This window comes from Macaca fascicularis, chromosome 1 (genome assembly GCF_037993035.2).
Source record: "Macaca fascicularis isolate 582-1 chromosome 1, T2T-MFA8v1.1".
Lineage (NCBI taxonomy): Eukaryota > Metazoa > Chordata > Mammalia > Primates > Cercopithecidae > Macaca > Macaca fascicularis.
The window spans coordinates 171381707-171399942 of NC_088375.1; the positions used below are offsets into that span (position 1 = coordinate 171381707).

The 18236-nt window shown below is 50.2% G+C and overlaps 2 protein-coding genes, 1 long non-coding RNA gene and 1 other non-coding gene across 4 annotated transcripts; 1 reads left to right on the forward strand and 3 right to left on the reverse strand.

The window, feature by feature from the left end:
• Nucleotides 1-1513: 1513 nt before the first annotated feature.
• On the reverse strand, nt 1514-1575 carry LOC123571057 (U7 small nuclear RNA). Its single transcript, XR_006695228.1, has one exon. It is a non-coding gene; the product is annotated as a U7 small nuclear RNA (small nuclear RNA).
• A 3106-nt stretch (nt 1576-4681) lies between these two features.
• On the forward strand, nt 4682-9649 carry LOC135965172 (uncharacterized). The gene is made up of 2 exons (XR_010578067.2): nt 4682-5390; nt 7371-9649. It is a non-coding gene; the product is annotated as an uncharacterized lncRNA (long non-coding RNA).
• A 557-nt stretch (nt 9650-10206) lies between these two features.
• Nucleotides 10207-12768, reverse strand: FOXD3 (forkhead box D3). The gene has a single exon (XM_045369785.2). It carries the CDS (start codon nt 12274-12276, stop codon nt 10840-10842), a length of 1437 nt encoding a protein of 478 aa, XP_045225720.1. The 5' UTR covers nt 12277-12768; the 3' UTR covers nt 10207-10839.
• Nucleotides 12769-14308: 1540 nt separating this feature from the next.
• LOC102133083 (uncharacterized) lies at nt 14309-16936 on the reverse strand. The gene is made up of 5 exons (XM_065549174.1): nt 16928-16936; nt 15464-15788; nt 15043-15265; nt 14532-14788; nt 14309-14407 (listed from the first exon to the last, which is right to left on the reverse strand). Exons 1-4 carry the CDS (start codon nt 16934-16936, stop codon nt 14602-14604), a joined length of 744 nt encoding a protein of 247 aa, XP_065405246.1. The 3' UTR covers nt 14309-14407; nt 14532-14601.
• Nucleotides 16937-18236: the final 1300 nt, after the last annotated feature.

Sequence of the window (18236 nt, forward strand, 5' to 3'; positions counted from 1 at the left end):
GGAGGTACCTGTATGTTCCTCAAAGAAGAATGCTGTTTCTATATAAATGAGTCAGGGTTAGTTGAGGAAAGAGTGCAACGCCTACACGAACTAAGCTTAGAAATGAAAAAGCAACAATTCACTACAGCCGCTAACAATTGGTGGAGCTCTTCAATGTTTTCCCTTCTGGCACCCCTTTTAGGCCCTCTAATGTCTTTACTACTTCTATTCACTATAGGCCCCTGTGTGGTAAATAAAATTTTACAATTTGTCAGAGAAAGGTTTGATACCATCCAACTAATGGTCCTCCGTAGCCATCACCAGCCTCTCCTGCACCCAGAAAGTGAGGCTATATTATAAGACTCTGGAAATCCAAGATTGGACATCCAGTTACTTATGAGAAGGGAGAAATGAAAGGACACAAAGATAGATGTGTACCCGCCCCCCACCCGCTACACCCTTGTTCTGCTCTCTAATCTTTGCACGTACCAGAGGTTTCGTAAGTTCTGTAAGTACATGTTTCTCTTTCTGAGGCCAGGTCACAAGGAATGTTTAAGTAAGATAGCCAGGTCACAAGGTGTGTTTAAGCAAGATAGCCATAAACTGGTCGTGCAACCTGATGCAATATAATTAACTGCCTTTGTGTAAAAATGCTCTTCCGCCTCAAGGGTTGTACTGAAATATCAGAAATGGCGGGAACCAATCATAGTTTGCCAAATCGCTTTGTTCAAACTCCAGCCAATCATACCTCTAATTTGTATAATGATTCTATGCCTACTTTCCTTAGACTATATAACATTGTTCGGAGCTCAGTAGGGGAGCTCTCCTGCCCGTCTCGTTTCACGAGCAAGTGAGAGCTCCAGGTTCGAACCTGTAATAAAGATCCTTGCTGCTTAGCTTTGACTCTGGACTCTGGTGGTCTTCTTCGGGGAATAAACGGTCTGGGCATAACAGTATATTTAAACACCAACACTTTTGGCAGCAAGATGCCCATACTGTAAAAAGTATAAGAGAGCCGAGTGCAGTGGCTCATGCTTGTAATCCCAGCACTTTGGGAGGCCGAGGCAGGTGGATCACCTGAGGTCAGGAGTTCGAGACCAGCCTAGCCAACATGGTGAAACCCCATATCTACTAAAAAAAATACAAAAAACTGGCCAGGCATGGTGGTGGGCACCTGTAATCCCAGCTAATTGGGAGGCTGAGGCAGGAGAAGTGCTTGAACCCGGGAGGCAGAGGTTGCAGTGAGCTGAGATTGCGCCATTACACTCCAGCCTAGGCAACAAGAGTGAAACTCCACCTCAAAAAAAAAAAAAAAAAAAAAAAAAAAAAAGAAAGAAAGAAAAAGAAAAAAAAGGAAAGAAAAAGAAAAGAAAAAAGAAAAGGATAAGAGAACTGACACTAACTATGGAAACAGCAATTTGTGCCACCCTTGCTTCACTTCCCTGCATCTCGTGCCCATTAAGTGGAATTCAGGGTAGCTTCACATTTAAGTGGATTTTCATTCTCTCTCTCTCTATTTTTTTATTTTTATTTCTTTAGTTTTCTGGTGAGAACTGGAAAACCTGCTAGACTAATTCTAAAAGAACTGTAACACTGCTTTTAAAATGATGTTTGGTTTAATGGGAGTAAGCTAAACAAATATGTAATATGTCTCCACTAGATAATAATAATCTGCAGTTTTGAGTTTCAAGTGACTTAACCAAAGTCACCATCCAGCAGACCCAAACCGGCTGACTTCTATCCCATCCTCCTGGAACTATACAACATCACATCCTCCCATTAACTAGATAGTGTAACTAAGGTGGTCTTTATTAGCAAAGGTAGGTACTGACTTAATCAGATCCGACCTAGGCAGATAGTGACGTATCCTAGTGAAATATTAGTGTAGATCTAGAGAAATGTTAAAACTAGTCCACCCAGACTGGAGCTCAGCAAAGAGACATAAGACACATGTCCTTGTTCTTGTGAAAATGCTATCATATCTTTAATGACTATTGTCAAGACCTCTCATGCACAAGACTGAAAAATATCCTGAAAGTGAAAAAGTGATTTACCAAGCAACACTACAGAGTAAATTGTTTCACATTTGTTAAGTTGTGAGAACACAAAAATGATACCTAGCTCAAACAGATGGAAGGGACAGTGGTCTCAATGACTTCATTTTTAAATATGAAATGTGCAACTATTTGGTATATGATATCAGAGTAAAAATTAAGGTAGCCTCATGAAAATGTGACCACTATATAACAGCAAAACTGTTATAGTACTAAGAGCGCCCATATTTGAGCACTCCAAATACGTGATAGTAAATCTTCCTATTCTGATCCTCATTTTGTAGGTAAGAAAACTGAGATTCAGAGTGGCTAAGTAACTTTAATCAGGATCACATAGTTCAGAAATGGCAGAGCCAGAATTTGACCCTAAGATTATCAATTCCAAAGCCTATGCTCCTTCCAGAATATCATTCTCTGTCTCAAATAAGAAACCTTCCCAAGTAAGGGAATCAGTTTGAAAAATACAATATAGATATCTCTCACATCATAAGTGTTCAGCTCTCACAACTAATAATATGCTTCCCAAACTTCATCTCATTTACTGTAAGAATATTTTATTTTAAAGTAACAACAACAAAAAAAGTAACCCATTAAGTATGTATTTTGAATATACTGCACTAGAATACTGGTTCCCAAAGTTGAGCATGGATTCCTGCTCATAATCTCCTGTGAGTCTTCTTCAAATTATTTGTTGGACCTCATAGGTGGTGGTAGCAGAGAATATTTCAGTCCCTTACCCTGAATTGTATTATATAGTATCAGTATTAGAGTAAATAAGTTCTGAAACTGCTGGAGGTTTGAATGACAGATATCTTAAATCAAGATAAAAGTAAAATCAAGGTTTAAAAAAAACTCTGAATTTTTAAAACAGTTACTCAAAAAGCTAAAATTTTGAAATGATAGTTGTTATACTATAATTCCTTTCCTTCTCTCAGCTAAATTTTCACTAGCAATCTTTACTGTATGTGGGCTTCTAAATTCAATGTCAGGACTAGGACTAGGAATTAGTCTTGTCTTTTAATCCAATCTATTAACTCTTGTACTTGATTCCCTCTAGCAACAAGAGCAACTTTATTATAAAGTCTTAATTCCTGATATATGTGGAAAGATGATGCTGTTGAAGTACCATCAATAAAGCAGATGCTTCACAGTGGTTGTGATTAATTTGTGCTGATCTTGATACTACCTTGCTTTTATAACCAACATTTACATTTGCAAGCTGGTAGAATTTGAGAGAAGGTTTACCAGTATAACCTGTAATAATGGCAAAGAAGGAAACAAACAGGGCTATATGAAGACTAAATCAAATGGGAACCACACAAACTGGGATATAAATTTGTCAAAAAAAATGCATTAAATGGGTAACACAAAAGAACACATTATCTTGATTCCAATTGGAAGGCAAAGGCCAAATATCTGGGATTTTCCCTCTCTCTGCTTCTGTAATTAAACAGTGGAATCTATATTAATATTTTCCAGAGAAGACATCTAAGTTCCTAGTTTTATATGATGAGTGGTTTAGATGACTAATATAGGTAAGACGTAACTTTTATGCCAAGGAATACAGCAATGAAAGATGAATTAAATGATTTAACTTTTAAAAAAATACTTTTTATCTTAGCTTGTAAAAACAAAATGAAAAAAAAAAAAAAAAAAAGCTTTTTACCTGGTTAAAAAAAAACAAGAACACAAAACTCTTACAACCATTCCACAAGAGTTTTACCACCAGTGTAGTCTGAACCCAAGGCTCTCCAAGTGGGTCTCAAAGCAAGGCCTCTGGACCACCCTGGATGGTGTGTAATGAATACAGAATCCAGAGGCTTTCTAAAAACTTTAGCTTTTGCTCAGTTTCCCCCCACAAATAGTTTTTTTAATGTAGGAACCAAAGTACAGTGAATTCTTTGTGTTTCTAAATAAAGAAACCCAACACACGGAAATACGACCGTCTTTCATATGAAAATCTGAGCAAATGACTCTCAAATCCACTATCCTTTACTAAGGAAATAAAGGGATTCTAGAAAAGAAAGACTCTTGAACAAATAACGATGCCCTTAAGTGGAATGGATTGTTTTGTGAGGTGGTGGTTCCTCTTCCTCTTCCACCGGAAAAATGGAAACAGATGCTGGCTGAAAACCGAGGTGTTCTGAAGAGGTTTCTACATTAGGGTGGGAGGTGGAACCAGCTACTGGTACTTCAGGCTGGGAGAAGTTTTCAGCTAATTTCACAATGACTGAGAAATATACATAGTTGATGGGTCTTATGCTTTTTAGACCTCTAATAAAGGCTTAACATTCATTCATTTAAAAAATTAAGTGTTTATAAAAAGCATTTATTACAAAGAAGGAAACTGAAGAAAAGAAATGGGAAGAAAACAGTCCCCCAAACTCTTGAGAAAGATTTGATTTGATAAGTTAACAGCCTTCAAGATCCCCTATCCCCGTTCCCGTGGTGCAAGGCTGTTATTCATCAGACAAATAATTTAGATCGTCCCCTTTGTGTTCAGCAATGCTAGGCGGTCAGGAACTCACCAGGAACTCACAGGGCAACACTAATGACAATGGCTCATTAATTGGCACGGTGAGCTTCAAGAAGAAGCAACTGACCTGGGCAGGGAGGCTCAGGAAGGCTTCGCGGAGGAGACGCTGCATCCCAGGGGAACCTCGAGAGCAAAAAGAACATTCAGAGTTTAGGATTGTTCTGGGGCGGACAAGAGAGCTCCTCGCGAACCTAGGCACGCGCCCCTTGCAGAAAGGGGTAACAGGAGCTTTTTCGGAGAAAACTGAGTCTTCCTTACCATCTGTTGAGAGGAAAGTGGGAGGGATGGAGGCAGGAAAAGAACCAAAACTCTCCCCTTCACTAAGACGTGCACCGCAGCTCTGGTCCCCGGACCCCGGGAAGCAGCATGGCAAACGCGGAGTCCGCAGAGGCGGGAGCAGCGGGGCCAGGGATGGCGGAGAATGTGCTTCTCGCTGCCGGTTCGCGGCCGGGGGTGGGGGACACTCCCATCCATCCCCCAGCCCGGCCGGGTGGCCAGGGTCCTCACACTAGGGCTGTGGCTTAATTAGACCGTGGTAAACTAGCCCCTATTTCCCCAGAGATCCCAGGCTGGGTCCTCACGGCCTCCCAGGTTCACTCTGAGGGGATTTATTTTCCTTCGCGAGCCTCCCATGATCCGCCAACTGAGTCGCCGCGGGACTGGGACGGGAGCAGAGGCCCCACCGCGCGCCCCGCTGCACGCCCAGCTCCGCGGAGGGTGCCTTTCACACCTGGGTTTCCTTCGTAATTAATTCGTATTATCTTCTCCCTTCCCTCCCTCCAGGCAGGGGCAGCTGGAGTCCCGCAGGCCGAGCCCTCGAGGTTAGCACGGGGGTGATCTTGGCGTGGACAGAGGGTTGGGGGCGCCCTTGGGGACCGATCCCCGACACGACAGCACTGTGGTTGGGCCGCTGGGCGAGGGGAGCTTCGGACCTGCAGTTCCCGCCTTCTTTCCTCCCTTCCAAATCATGAGGCAAGAAGGAAATGGGGCCGTCGGTCCCGGCAGAACCGCCCATCGCCGGGCTAGAGGCGCCTAGGCCGCGGGAAGCCCCAGGGTCCAGGTCCACAGCCTTCCCGGAGCTGAGTTCCATCGGCCTGGCGCGTCTATGTCTGTCTTTCCCTTCTCTCAACCCTCCCCAATCTTCCCTGCCCCAGAGTCTGCTGTTTTTGTTTCCTCAAGTGGCGTCTTCTTGCTGGGTAAAGCACACTTTTTCCTCCTCCGAGTACTTCCATAGCTTGCACTTGGGCTGCTGAGTGACTCTGGGTAAGTCCCAGAACCTTCTGGGTGGGCCTGTGTGAAAAGAGGGCCAGGGTGACCCCGGAGGCCACTTCTAATGCCGATATTCTTCAGCACCAGAGGACTCAGGCAAGAGAGTGAAGGTGTCCCTCTTTTTCCCCACCTCGCCCCTGATGGGACTGAGCTGTGTGCAAAAGCACAGATCATCTGGAGGAGAGCCTTAGGTAGCAGTTTTATGTTAAAATGGGGGAGGGGACCAATTTAATTCTGCATTTAGGAAAATTCTAATATATGACAGCACTTCAGGAAATAAAAATGAGATGGTTATGCTGTCTTACAGACACCCTGGCTGGTTTTACATTTATTTTCAAATTTTGTTTTGTGTACCCCAGGGAGCAAAGAATGGCTTGTACATTCCTCAGAGGGCAAGGGGAGGAGGAGTGGCGAAGAGAGTAGTTGGCTCTCGGTGTAACTCTGCCAACTGTTGGAGGGCAGCAAGGGGAGGGTGGTCTTTTAAGTGGGTTTGGGATCTGGTTACCTTTAATTCGCCTCCCAGGCCACATTTTGCACTAATGGGTGTCTGTCAGCAGTGGACTCAGGTTTCCCCACTTGCCTCGGATAGTGGAAGCATAGGGGCAAACAGCAGAGTAGGCCGCTCTGCCAGAGAGAAGAGAGAGGTATGCCCTGCCCCTGGAGCTGGGGGTGCAGGCTGAAGGATGGGTGGGCACCGAGGGCTTCTCCGCAGGCATGGTGAAAGGGCTACAGACCAGGAGGAGGCTCCACCTTTTAAAAGCCCTTTCTGAGGTGGGAGTTTCCTGGGATGGGTTCTGCAACCTCTCTTAGAAAAATCCACCTTTCATACCTAAAATCAAATTGTTCAAAACCAAGTCAACGTATTTGGTAGTGTACCAGTGCTTAGAACAGAGTTGTTTCTTCGTGCAGAGGCCATTAAAAAACAAACTCTACATGCCCCCAGTACTTTACAGTTTATAAGACATTTTTCACTGACACCAATTCACCTAATTCTGCAAGCCCGGGTGACAGGCAGACTCATTCTCACTGTAGAGTCGAGGAAATGCAGACATGCAAAGAAACCAAGCAGCTTGTCCAAAGTCACAGTTAGGAAATGCCTAATCCCTGTTGGAACGCCTTCTGCAAGGCCTTTCTCATCCTGCTTCTTCCTGTCGCCTCCTCCCTTGAAACAGACGGCCCCCCACAAAGCTCAGCCTGGCACTTTCAGAATGCCCTTTCAACCTCCTACCTCCACTACTTTATTCTGCAGCTTGCACCACCGGGGACACAGGTGGAGTCGGGGGACATAAGGCTCTGGAACACACTTTCTGAAAGAAAGATCTGAAAGATCACATACCCCTCAGGACAGTTTCTCAAGGGACTCAAGTTAAAAATACCCACCTCTCTCACACACGTATCAGCCTTTCATGTTCTCCTTACTAACAAGACTCACCCTATAAACCACGTGAAATAAATAACCTCAAATATAACTCTTAATTGCTTCCAAGTCAATGTTTCCTCATCACTAAACTTTATTGCCTCCCAATCTTTAGGACAAACTCCTCTTGGGACTCTGTTCCTCCCAGGACACAGGCAGAGGAGAGGAGGAAAGCAGCTTCTTGAGGTTCGACCTAGGCGTATGGGGCCTAAGAATAAGCAACGATGTCAGGAGGCTCAGAGCGTGGGAGGGAAGGAGAGGCCTTCGGGGCTGGGGCTGGACCCTTCCAGACAAACCGCGAAGTCTTCCGTCTGCTCGTCGCCCCCTACAGGCCACATCTGCCATCGCATCGAGAGCCCTCAGCCCGCACATGTTTTGCTCTACTCTTCGTTTGCCTTTCCCTGGACATCCAGATCCACCTTCCGGAGGGACTAGATGCGGCCGGTCCCACTCAGAACTTGGTCCTGGGAACACTGTAGGGGCCACAGGCCTCAGGGCTGGATTGATTTTTCTAGGAATAAGTGCTAGAGAAAGTAGAAACGTCTAAATGCGTGTGTAGCCGAAAGCTAAAATCTTCCCCATAAAAATCAACCCGCTTCCTCCTTTTATTGCAAATAAATCTGCCCTCCCTTCCTTTAGTTTTCTTTTCTTAAGTGGAATAAAAAGTGAATATCAGTAGTTGCCTTTAAATCTCAACGAGAGAGCTGTTTCCAGTGTCGTTTGTCGCAGATGCCTGAGTTCCGTAACATCAAACAAGGGTTTCAGGCTTCCCCCCGCCCTACCACTAAGTGCTTGCGATCATTATCTATGATATTTGCATTTCCCCTTCTGTGCTAAATCTTCGAGGTTTCAAAAGCTTAAACCAAAAAGTTTTTGAGGGTGCGACGGTCGGGCCCATCTTCCTGACATCTACCAGGACTTTAAACAACCGCTGGCAGGTTGGGGGTCTGGGTCCGAGAGTTTCCTGCCCTCCACGACATAAAGGAAGGGGACCATCTCTAGGCCGTCGTTCAAGGGTAAGATTTGGCTGGAAGGAAAGTTGCCGGCAGGTCTCTCCTGTTCACCCCGCCGCCTAATGAATGTAGCCCTGGAAAAAGCCCTGCGAGTCTCCGGCGGCGGCTTGTGGCTGAGTGTCACGCTGCTGGCGCAGGCTCGGCCGGTATTGCTGCTATGCGAGGAAATATGAGCGAGTAATTTTATAAGTAACAAAGGATCAGGGATGGAATGAGGCCCCTGTTATCCAATGTCATTTAGAAGCCTTGGATCAGCAGCTTCTTGAGGCTAAAAGTGAATTCAAGAAGCCCTGCCTTTCCCTTTTCCCAGGGGGTGTCAGCTAAATTTAGAAATAACCTCTCTATGTGTTTGCACAAATCATGTACCATTTGCTGTTTGTGTAAAAACCGATTAGCCAGACACAACTGTGAAACAACTTGTTACTTTTATAGCTGCAACACACAAACAAAATTAGATCCGTTTAGTTTTCCTTGTAAAAGGAGATTAGAAGGGACCCACCCGGAGACCGTGTGGTCCATAATCTCCCCTCGGTGAAGGTTACCATTGCTCCTCTCTCGCGGTGGTTATCAGGTTCTTGTTTATCAAGTTAAACTATCTCACCCCCGGCAGCTTGTTTCATTTTAGGACCCTGATCCCGAAGGAATGTTTACTCAAGGACACAATAATGTTTACGGTTTACCAGGAAAACAGATTCGGTATTTGCAAGGAAGTGTATTTCAAAGCAACTCCCAGCCCACGTCGACAGAGGAGAAATGAGGCTGGGATCCGCGACGGGGAGGCATCTCCACCACCAGTGAGGCAAAGTGGACAACACTGGGCACTGGCCGGGTTTAACCAAAAGGACGCGCGCAGGGCCGAGCCGACAGCACTGCTACTCGCTCCAGTTTTTAAAAGCGATTTCGCACAAGTAATTGTAACAGCTAAATTAATTACAAAATAATTAGAATTGATGCCTTTTGAGGATATGCTGATAGTGGTGAGAACCAGCCTTCCACATCAAGATGTTTCATTTCTACCTTCATACTTTCTTTTAAAAGGTTTTTAACAGCTGAAATGCACATTAAAAATAATCTACGAGGACCTTCCCCATTCCTGCCCTACGATCACGCATTTCACACTAACCTAGCCTAAGGTAAAGAAAAAAAGGGGAGAGAGGTGATGTTCAGCTGTTTTTAAAAGGGTATTAAGGCCACCATTCCTTGGCCTTCAGAAAGGCTTCGGATTGGAGGGAGAGGAAGCATCTATAGGAACCCTTCAGAAATCCAATTATGTTGTGAATTGATTATTGCCATATAAATGAGGTATCTTATTTGAAAATATTATGAAAACAAAACTATGTATTATCTATCAGATGAATATAAATAAAATCTCACTGCAAAATGTAAAATGCCTTAACATAAATTTTTAAAACCAGCTGGGTCTATTTACCACTTCCACTTAAGGAATGAAGAGAAATAATTTCAAAAATCTAAGATTTAAATGTTAAAAAGAGGGATGTTTGTAATTTACTTACTTTTCAAAGGATAATTGAAATGACCAGAAACTCTCTCATTTGGGAAGTTTTCATTGTGGAAGACACAAGTCTGGTCATTTAAAAAAAAAAAAAAATTTTAAAGACTGCTGTTGTTTCGGTTTCTTTTTTTAAATGTCAGCTTACTTTACAGAAATGTCTGGTCATTTAGATTTAATGGGTTGATATGAATGATATCACTCACATCCTGATTTTATGTGAAAACTAAAAGAAAAATATTAACACATTTAAAATTAAGCATACTGTTTCCTTTCTCCAATTAAAATTTTCTTACACTCAAATTACGAATTTACAAAGTTTGAAAAGGTCATTACTTGAAATTCCTTGATTTTCTGGGGAGGAGAAAAGGCAAAAACCATTTAAAAATCTTGCCATTTACTTCAGACAACTAAATAAAACACTAGGCTGGGCATTTTAAAAATTTATTTACAAATTTGTGTACAACACGATGGAATAACATTTAGAATACCATATATATTCATTCATATATAAACAGACTTTTATAATAGAATGACACTTTTTGCCTTTTTGAAAATTTTTTATATTTAAAATCTCCCAACGTCTCTATACATTCTTTTCTCAGATAAAACTTCGGAGAGTGAACCTTCAAAAAAAATGAAAGTTCAGAGCTCTAAATCTACGGAATTTGTTTTTTCTTAAAAAAATAAAAACCCCAAAAGGAAAGTCAATAATTTTTTTACAAATATATACAAAGAATTTCCCTCCCATCCCCACGGTACTAAGAGCAGGCGCCGTCGGGGTGCATTTTTGGAAAATTCGGTTTTCGGTTTTACCTGTATGGAAAGCTATTCCCGGCGGGCACGCGGTGAGTTTGCTCGACCAGCTTAAGTGTGCGCGAGGGGGTGGAGGCCGCGGAAGGTCGGCGTTGGGGGCTCAGGGGAAAGGAAATGGGGGAGAGGCAGAGTCCAGGATTGGGCAGCGGGACCGGGACCGGGCTCGGGACGGGGCGCGCAGCCTGGAGGTGCAGCTGCCGCTCGAGGCCGCCGCCGGGCCCTGGGTACCGGCCACTGGCGCGTCCCTATTGCGCCGGCCATTTGGCTTGAGCGGCGGCGGCTGCAGCGGCGGCGGCCGAGGCTGCGGGCTGCAGAAACTGTCCGGAGAGCGGCACGCTCAGGATGGGCGCGATGGTGGCAGTCGTCCGGCTCAGCGACAGCGGTTGGTGCGTGGCCATGAGCGCTGCCGACTGCACGGTCCCGGGTGGCCGCAGAAATGACTGCGCCGTGTTGCCGCCCCCGGAACCCCCAGTGCCGCCGGCGCCCCCAGCGCCCGCCGCCGAGCCCCCGGGAGCCGCGGGGCCCCCACCTATGATGTTCTCGATGCTGAACGACGGCCGTGCGCTTGGTTCGGACTTGATGAGCGACGCGGTGGTGCCCGCGGCGCCCGCTGTGCCCGCAGCGGCCGCGGCGGCGCCCAGGCTATTGAGCTGCAGCTGCAGGCCCGGGCCGAGCTGTGAGCCGAAGGCGGCCGCTTTGCGGCCCAGCTCGCCCGAGGGCAGCAGGGGCACGGCGGGAGGCAGCACTGGCGCCACCGGCGGCAGCGCGTACGGGTACTGGAGCGCCGCCGCAGCCGCCGCGGCCGCCGCCGCTGCCGGGTGCGAATAGGCACCGGCCGCCGCCGCCGGGTGCAGGCCGTAGGGGCGGCCGTAGGGTCCCGCAGCGCCGGCCGCCGCCGCCAGGCTGTAGGCGCCGAAGCTCTGCATCATGAGCGCCGTCTGCTCGCGCAGGTGCTCCTGCTGGTGGCGCTTGAAGCGTTTCCGGCGCCGCAGGAAGCTGCCGTTGTCGAACATGTCCTCGGACTGCGGGTCCAGGGTCCAGTAGTTGCCCTTGCCCGGGTTGCCCGGCTCGCGGGGGATCTTGACGAAGCAGTCGTTGAGTGAGAGGTTGTGGCGGATGCTGTTCTGCCAGGCGGGGAACTTCTCACGGTAGTAGGGGAAGCGGTTGCTGATGAACTCGCAGATGCCGCTCAGGGTCAGCTTCTTCTGCGGGCTCTGCAGGATGGCCATGGTGATGAGCGCGATGTACGAGTAGGGCGGCTTCACCAGGCTGTTCTTTGGCTTGCTCGGGGCCAGGCCTCCTGCCGAACCACTGCCCGCGCCGGGCCCGCCGCCGCTCGCGCCGCCCTCGTCGCCGCCAACACCGCCCTTGCAGCCGTCCGCCTCGGGCGCGCCCACCTCGCCCCCCGGTCCGGCCCCGACTCCGGCCGCCTCCTTGGGCAATGCCAGGGGCTGCTGGTGGGGCGGCTGAGGCTGTCCGTGATGGGGTGCTGCCGGGGGCACTTCGTCCGCCTCGTCCAGGCGCAGCTCCGGCGGCCCCGCTGGGCTATCGCAACCAGCGTCGCTGTCCTTCTCCTCCAGCCCGTCGTCGCCCTCGCCCACCACATCGATGTCCACGTCCTCGGCCGTCAGCACCGTCTGGCCGGACATGTCGCTGGCGCTGCCGCCGCCGGAGAGGGTCATCCCTCCTCGGGGTTGGTAGCGGCGGCGGGGAGGGGGCAGAGGGCGATGGGGGTGGTCGGGGGCTGCCGCGGAGCTCAGGGGAAGAGGGTTTGAGTGCCCCCGAAAGATGGGGGGCAGGGAGAGGGGAGGGGGCCGCAGGTGGCTTGGGGCCCGCTCGGCTCAGCTCACACTCGGCGGCCCCGCATCGCGCGGCGCGGGCTCTGCCGTCCGCCCCCAGCGGCCGCGCTCCGCGAACTCCTGCCGTCCCTGGCGCTCGGTACTAGGCGCTCGCTACCACTCCCGGCCCCGGCGGTTCTCCACGCCGCGCCCCCTCACTTAGCCGGCCTTCCTCGGCCTCTGGCCCTGGCTTGGGGCGCAGGAGCGGTCCAGGCGGGCGCGGGACGCCGGGCGCCGAGCAGTTCGGGAGGGCGCGGGCAGGGGCAGTAGCGGGGGGGCAGGGGGCTGGGTGTCAGGGACGCCGAAGCCCCGGTAGTCGAAAGTCCCGTTTTAAGGACTGGCCTGATAGATTACTTTCTACTTAAAGATCCAGCGGGAGGCGGGGCCACGTGACCGTGCGTGACGTCAGGGCCGCGGCGGAACCGGCCAAACTCAAGTTGGTTCAGGGAATTGTCAACAAAGGGACCAGAGACGCGCAACTCCGCTCCGCACTGTGCGCCAGCATCCCCCGGGCCCCGAGGGCGCTCCGGCCCGCCCGGAGACCCCCCGCCCAGGCTGGAGCCGGGCCCTGGGACCCAGGGAGCGGGTGGGTGTGAGTGTGGGTGGGTGTGAGCGAGTGAGGGCGTGGGCCTGAGAGCGTCCGCGGGACTGTGCGACTGTCGCTGCCCTGCCTTCCCCGCCCCCTCTCCATTCCCCCTTCTCTGCCCCCCTTTGCCACACTCCTTAGACAGGGACGGGCGACCTAGAACGAGGTTCCCATACCGTCTTTTGAAAAGCAAAACTTGGTCTCTGTTTTGCCTTTTGTTTTATTGTTTTTAGCTTTAAAGAGTAAGAGCAGCGCACCCGGCTCCCTCCTGCTAATTAGACTTCAGATCTCCCTCTGGCCTCAGTGCTCATTCTGGGGAAGACACCTGCTGAGATGTCTTTTTCCCCCTCCCTCAACCAAACCACTTAGGTCCTGCCTGCTCTTTCCCGGCTGGATGCGAGCGTGTTTTCCTGTATGTATTTTTTCATGCGGCCACAAACAGCATCAGCTGGGGTTCCCGAAGGTCAGAAAATGGCTATTGATTAATCTATTAGAATAGTTGCCGAGAGAAATAAAAACGACGTAAAATAACAGGGACCCTATAAATAAAGAAGCCATAACTGGCTACTTGGAGTTGTTAAACGACTTAGCATATGAAAAAATCGGAAATGAGGCGCTGGGGAAGGAGCCGGCATTGGCAGCGGCCCGGGTAAGTCGAGTGGATCCGGGAAGAGGCCTGGTGCCTCCAGGTAGACGCAGCGCCCAGGGACGGCTGAAGAAACATGAGGTGTGCGGGCGGTGACTTCCCGGGCGGTGGGCATGGCCTCGGAGGAACCTGGGCAGTCTTGGGCACGCCAGCGTGCTGGGCTCTCCGTTGCTGCCAACTAAAGTGGATTTTGTCCTCTTAAGGTGTAGACAAATCCTCCAAGATTTAACTTCCAAGGAAACCAGCGGCGGAGCGGTTGGAGGAGGCGAGGATGTGTGGCCAGCGCACGCGGAGTGCAAGGCAAGTCAGTGATGGTAGGAAAAACTGTGGGGATTTCACTGGGACTGGAGGGGGAGGCACCGCAAACCGACCCCCAAGTGCGTGGCTGGGATGCGTGGACCTCACACCTCCAAGGAAAGTCAGTGCTCTTGACCCGGTGAATCCGCGATGCGCTGCCTCTTTCCTTCCGCATTTAGGCCGCCTAGTTGGGAGCCGCAAGAGCCTGTGCCTAGTGTGGCAGGCACACGTAACCCAATCCCTGTCTGTACGCTGCGGCCTGGGAGGGGAGCGCCGGCCTCACCAGAGGAAGGAGCACGAGGGGAGGAGTTCCGAGAGGAAATAATTAGTGAAATATTTGCAGAAGATGCTGGGATGTGGATTTAATTCCGGATGGACAGTGGTGCTTCCGATTCCCTCAGTCTGTTTCCCCATCCACGATCTCCTCTTTCCTTGGCCTAGACACACTAAAAATAATTCAATAAAATAAAAATTTTAAAATCTGTAAACCTGCTTCATTACAGGCATTGAGACACACAGACTGACTTTCATCTTCATTAGACAGTTTCCCCGGATAGAATACTAACTCACTTGAGGCTGGGAGCAGGGTGGGGTGTGGTGACTCTATCCTGAGACGCCCGCTAACCTCCACGGGTTTTCTTTATCTAAATGATCCCAAGGTTGCACCCGGCCCTAAAACGCATCTCAGAGTTGATTTCTGTAGCTTCACAGCTTTGTGGCCCGCAGGCTTCGAACCGTTTACCATGCCGTCTAGACAGCCTTCCGCGAAACTGACCCGGGCTGAGCTGGCTGGCCACCGCCCGGAACTGCAGAGTTCGCGGTTGCAACTGCCTCAGCAACCGAAGGAGGGTCGGAAGGTCCAAAAAAAAAAAAAAAAAAAAAAAGAAAAGAAAAGAAAAGAAAAGAAAATCCTGAAATTTACACATTCAGGAACTTCCTTTGCTCTGCTTGGGTTGCCCAGCCCTAGAGGCAGGGGCGCGGGGCGCAGCGCTGGCCCTGCCGCGGCCTTGGTGGCTTGGCCCGCGTGGACAAGTAAGTGTGGACGCGTGCCGGAGGATGGTGGCTACAGGGCTCCCCTCACCGGTCTCGAAGTAGTCTCCAAATGAGCCTAATTTCGATTCTGCCGCCCGCCGAGGCTAGCTCTCTGGAATCCCTCCACGCCGCTGGTCGCTGCCTCCTACCCTCCCTCTGCCACGGCCGGGCCTGATCCGTCCGTTCCCCGGTGTCTCCTTGGAACCTCCCTGGGGAAGGGGGTGGAGGATGAACAACTCCCAGCTGCCGGTTCCATTTGTTGCGCTTTTTTCCTTCAACACAATAAAAGTCAAATTAATTGATTCATACCATTAATTACGGCGCGTAGCGTGAAAAGCAACGCTTCCCCTCGGTTAGAGATCTATTGTGCTAATCTCTTGTTCAATCAGTGTTACCATCTGATGCTGGGTCCGGCCCTTACAGAAACTTTTCGACTCGATTAGCTAAATGATGAGACGTGCACAACCTACTGGCTGCGGCCCCGACGTCCTGCGCCCGCGCCGGCCTAATATCGATTTCCAGCGGAGGCAGAGGATTTTTCCGTGGACACTCTCGGCTCAGGAACCGGCCGCCGGCTTTCTCCCTCCAGGAGGACCATAGCGCCCGCACAACCTCCGGGGGCAGGAAGGAGGCGAAGCGGCGGCCGGGAAGGGAGACAGGAAGGTTCCTGCTGGCCTTGACGCAGGAGGCTGCCCCAGCGAAAGGGTCCGATCCCGACCCTGTGCAGGGTCCTGCCGGAGACCGGCTAGATGCCGGGCTAAATAAATTTGTTTGCCGCGTAGTTGCAGTTTGCAGCTAAAAGCCCGCAGGTCGTCAGTTACCGCCAAGCTGTAGGACAGAGATGGAATAAGCGAGATAGATAGAGAAAGTGAGACACATGTAGTGGGGGGGAAGAAAATGTGATAAAGGGAAGGGAAAAGGGTGTATGTGGATAAAAAGTTTTTGAGTCTCAAGGGGTTATTCGAGAGGTAGAGAAAGAATGAGTAGACACACACACACAGTTACGAGTTTGAGTGACTCTTTGAGTCTCAACAAGCGAACTTCCCAGGAGAGATTTAAAAAGGAAGATGGCAGCCAGCTGCCTCACCTGCTCAAATGTTTGAAATGTTACAACCAAAGGAGAATGGAATGAAACCCCTTTGGTTCCTCCTGGAGCGGGCAGAGTACGTGGTACCCCGCTGGGAAAGCCACCTGGACGCGGTGGGAGTGAGGGGTGGGGCGAGTGGGGATCTAGGTTCTAGCAACAGGAGGCAAGAAGAGTGGAGTCCGGATCGATAGGAAGGAAATTGAGACGTTTCCAGGGGAGGGGAGATTTAGTGTGTGCGTCCCGGGCGGGGGATGGGGGAGGGAAGAAATGGATAGAAAAATTTATGATGGAGAAAGGGAAATTAATTACAGCCCATTTTGGGTTCTTAGGTGGTCAACACTGGAGGAGGGGCACAGTTAGAGTGCGGAAGGCGGGAATTGCCCACCTACCCCTCACCAGGCCCAAGTGAACCCAGATACCTCTTTTCTCTTCTTTTAAGTCAGAGACAGTGCCAGTGACTTGAATAAATCGTTGGCGCGACGTGAGATAGAATCATCACGCCCGCGCGCGGGTGCAATTTTCTTACAATCCGGGGCGTTGGGACCAGGTTCCGGGGAGTGAAGGGCGTGTCCCCCACCAAGAGCAGTTATTCTGTGTCCAAGAGGGAGCAAAACGTGGGTGGGGTTATTAGAAAAATACCCCTCCTTTCTCCCCAACAGCCCCGCGCCCACAACAATCAAAGTCTGCTTCTTTTGACAATGTGCATAGATTCGTTAAACTATTACCGGCCTCTTTGTCTGGATAGCCGCCAACAAGGAAGGTGGGAAAGGGCAGAGGTGATACCCAAGGCCCCAACCCACTCAGATTATTTCCATTTCCCAAAGCGGGGAATTTTTAACTCTCTTACCCACCCCATCTCCCCCCTTGTATACCTCTCCGGATCTTTTCGGGGTGGAAAAAAAAGAGGCTATTTTAGTGTTCTTGTTTGGATTTGCATCTCAAAACTTCATTTATTTTCAAGGTGTCTGCCACTCAGGGTCCACGCCAAGGCGTGACTGTAAATGGCGAGAGACCAAAAGGAAAGGAGGAGAGAAAGAGGAAGAGAGAGTGGATGGTTTCGAATTTATTTATATTGGAAATGTATAAACATCCATTCTGTAAAAGGCAACACGTTTAATTAACGATGAGAGAGCAGTTAGGGGCAGAAAGCTAGTAAAATTGTGTGATAAATTTATGGCATTGTTAGCGTGCTTTTAATTATGGCTATTATGTTAATTATTTCACATTAGCATGGAGTTATCAGCAGCATGTCAGATTTAATCAAAACGAGCCTTTCTCTCGAAAATTGTTCTTTTCATCCACGAGGAGAAAGGTCCTGGACAGGATCGGGGCTTAAAAATGACTTGGCATTGAAAGCCGGAGTCTTTCCGACACCGTTTGGAGCGATGCGGCCAGGCCCGGCTGTCCGCTGGGTCCCTCCAGGCTACCGGCAGCTCGAGGAGGAGCCCAGGGCTGGGTTTTTAGGAATTCACCATTTTCACCCCCTTCGGAGCCGACACTTCATCATGCGAGATCATTCTGTCAAACAATATGATGCTGCTCATTTTTATCTGTCCCGCTTTACAAAATCCCCATTCAGCCGGCCGAGGAGCAACAAAAGCCTCTGAGCAGCTCGGCAGACGCTGGCAGCCACAGCCTCCCCGGCGCGCGAGAAAGAAAGGCGAGAGGGGCCGAGGAAAGCAGGCGGCCCGCGCGCGCCCCTCTCCGCCCGAGGGAACGCGGCCTTCCGGGGCCTGCGCACCCAGGTGTCGGGTCCTCGGGTGTGGCTCGGGCGGGACACGCCTCCCTCAGGCCCGCGCCCGCCCTCGGCCTCCCTGCAGGCGCTGGGCGAAAGCCCCCATCCCTCCCCGCGAGCGACTCGCCCACCCAGGCCACATCGATTCCTTAATCACCGCCGATCGATTTATTGGGAGCAAATAAATAGCCCGTTTTGGAAACGTTTCAATTGCTGGCTTGATGGTTGGGGCGCTGACGCGGGAGGGCGGGCAGGGCCGTGGGGCGCGCGCGGGAAGGGACTTGTGGGAAGGCAGGGAGCTGAAAGGCCGAGCGCCACCCGCCCCGGCAGCCTTCAGAGCAGTGCGTGGAGCAGACCTCCACGGGTCCCCCGGCGCTTTGGTCTCCGGAGACGCCCGGCCTCCTGGAGGGTTCCTCTTGTC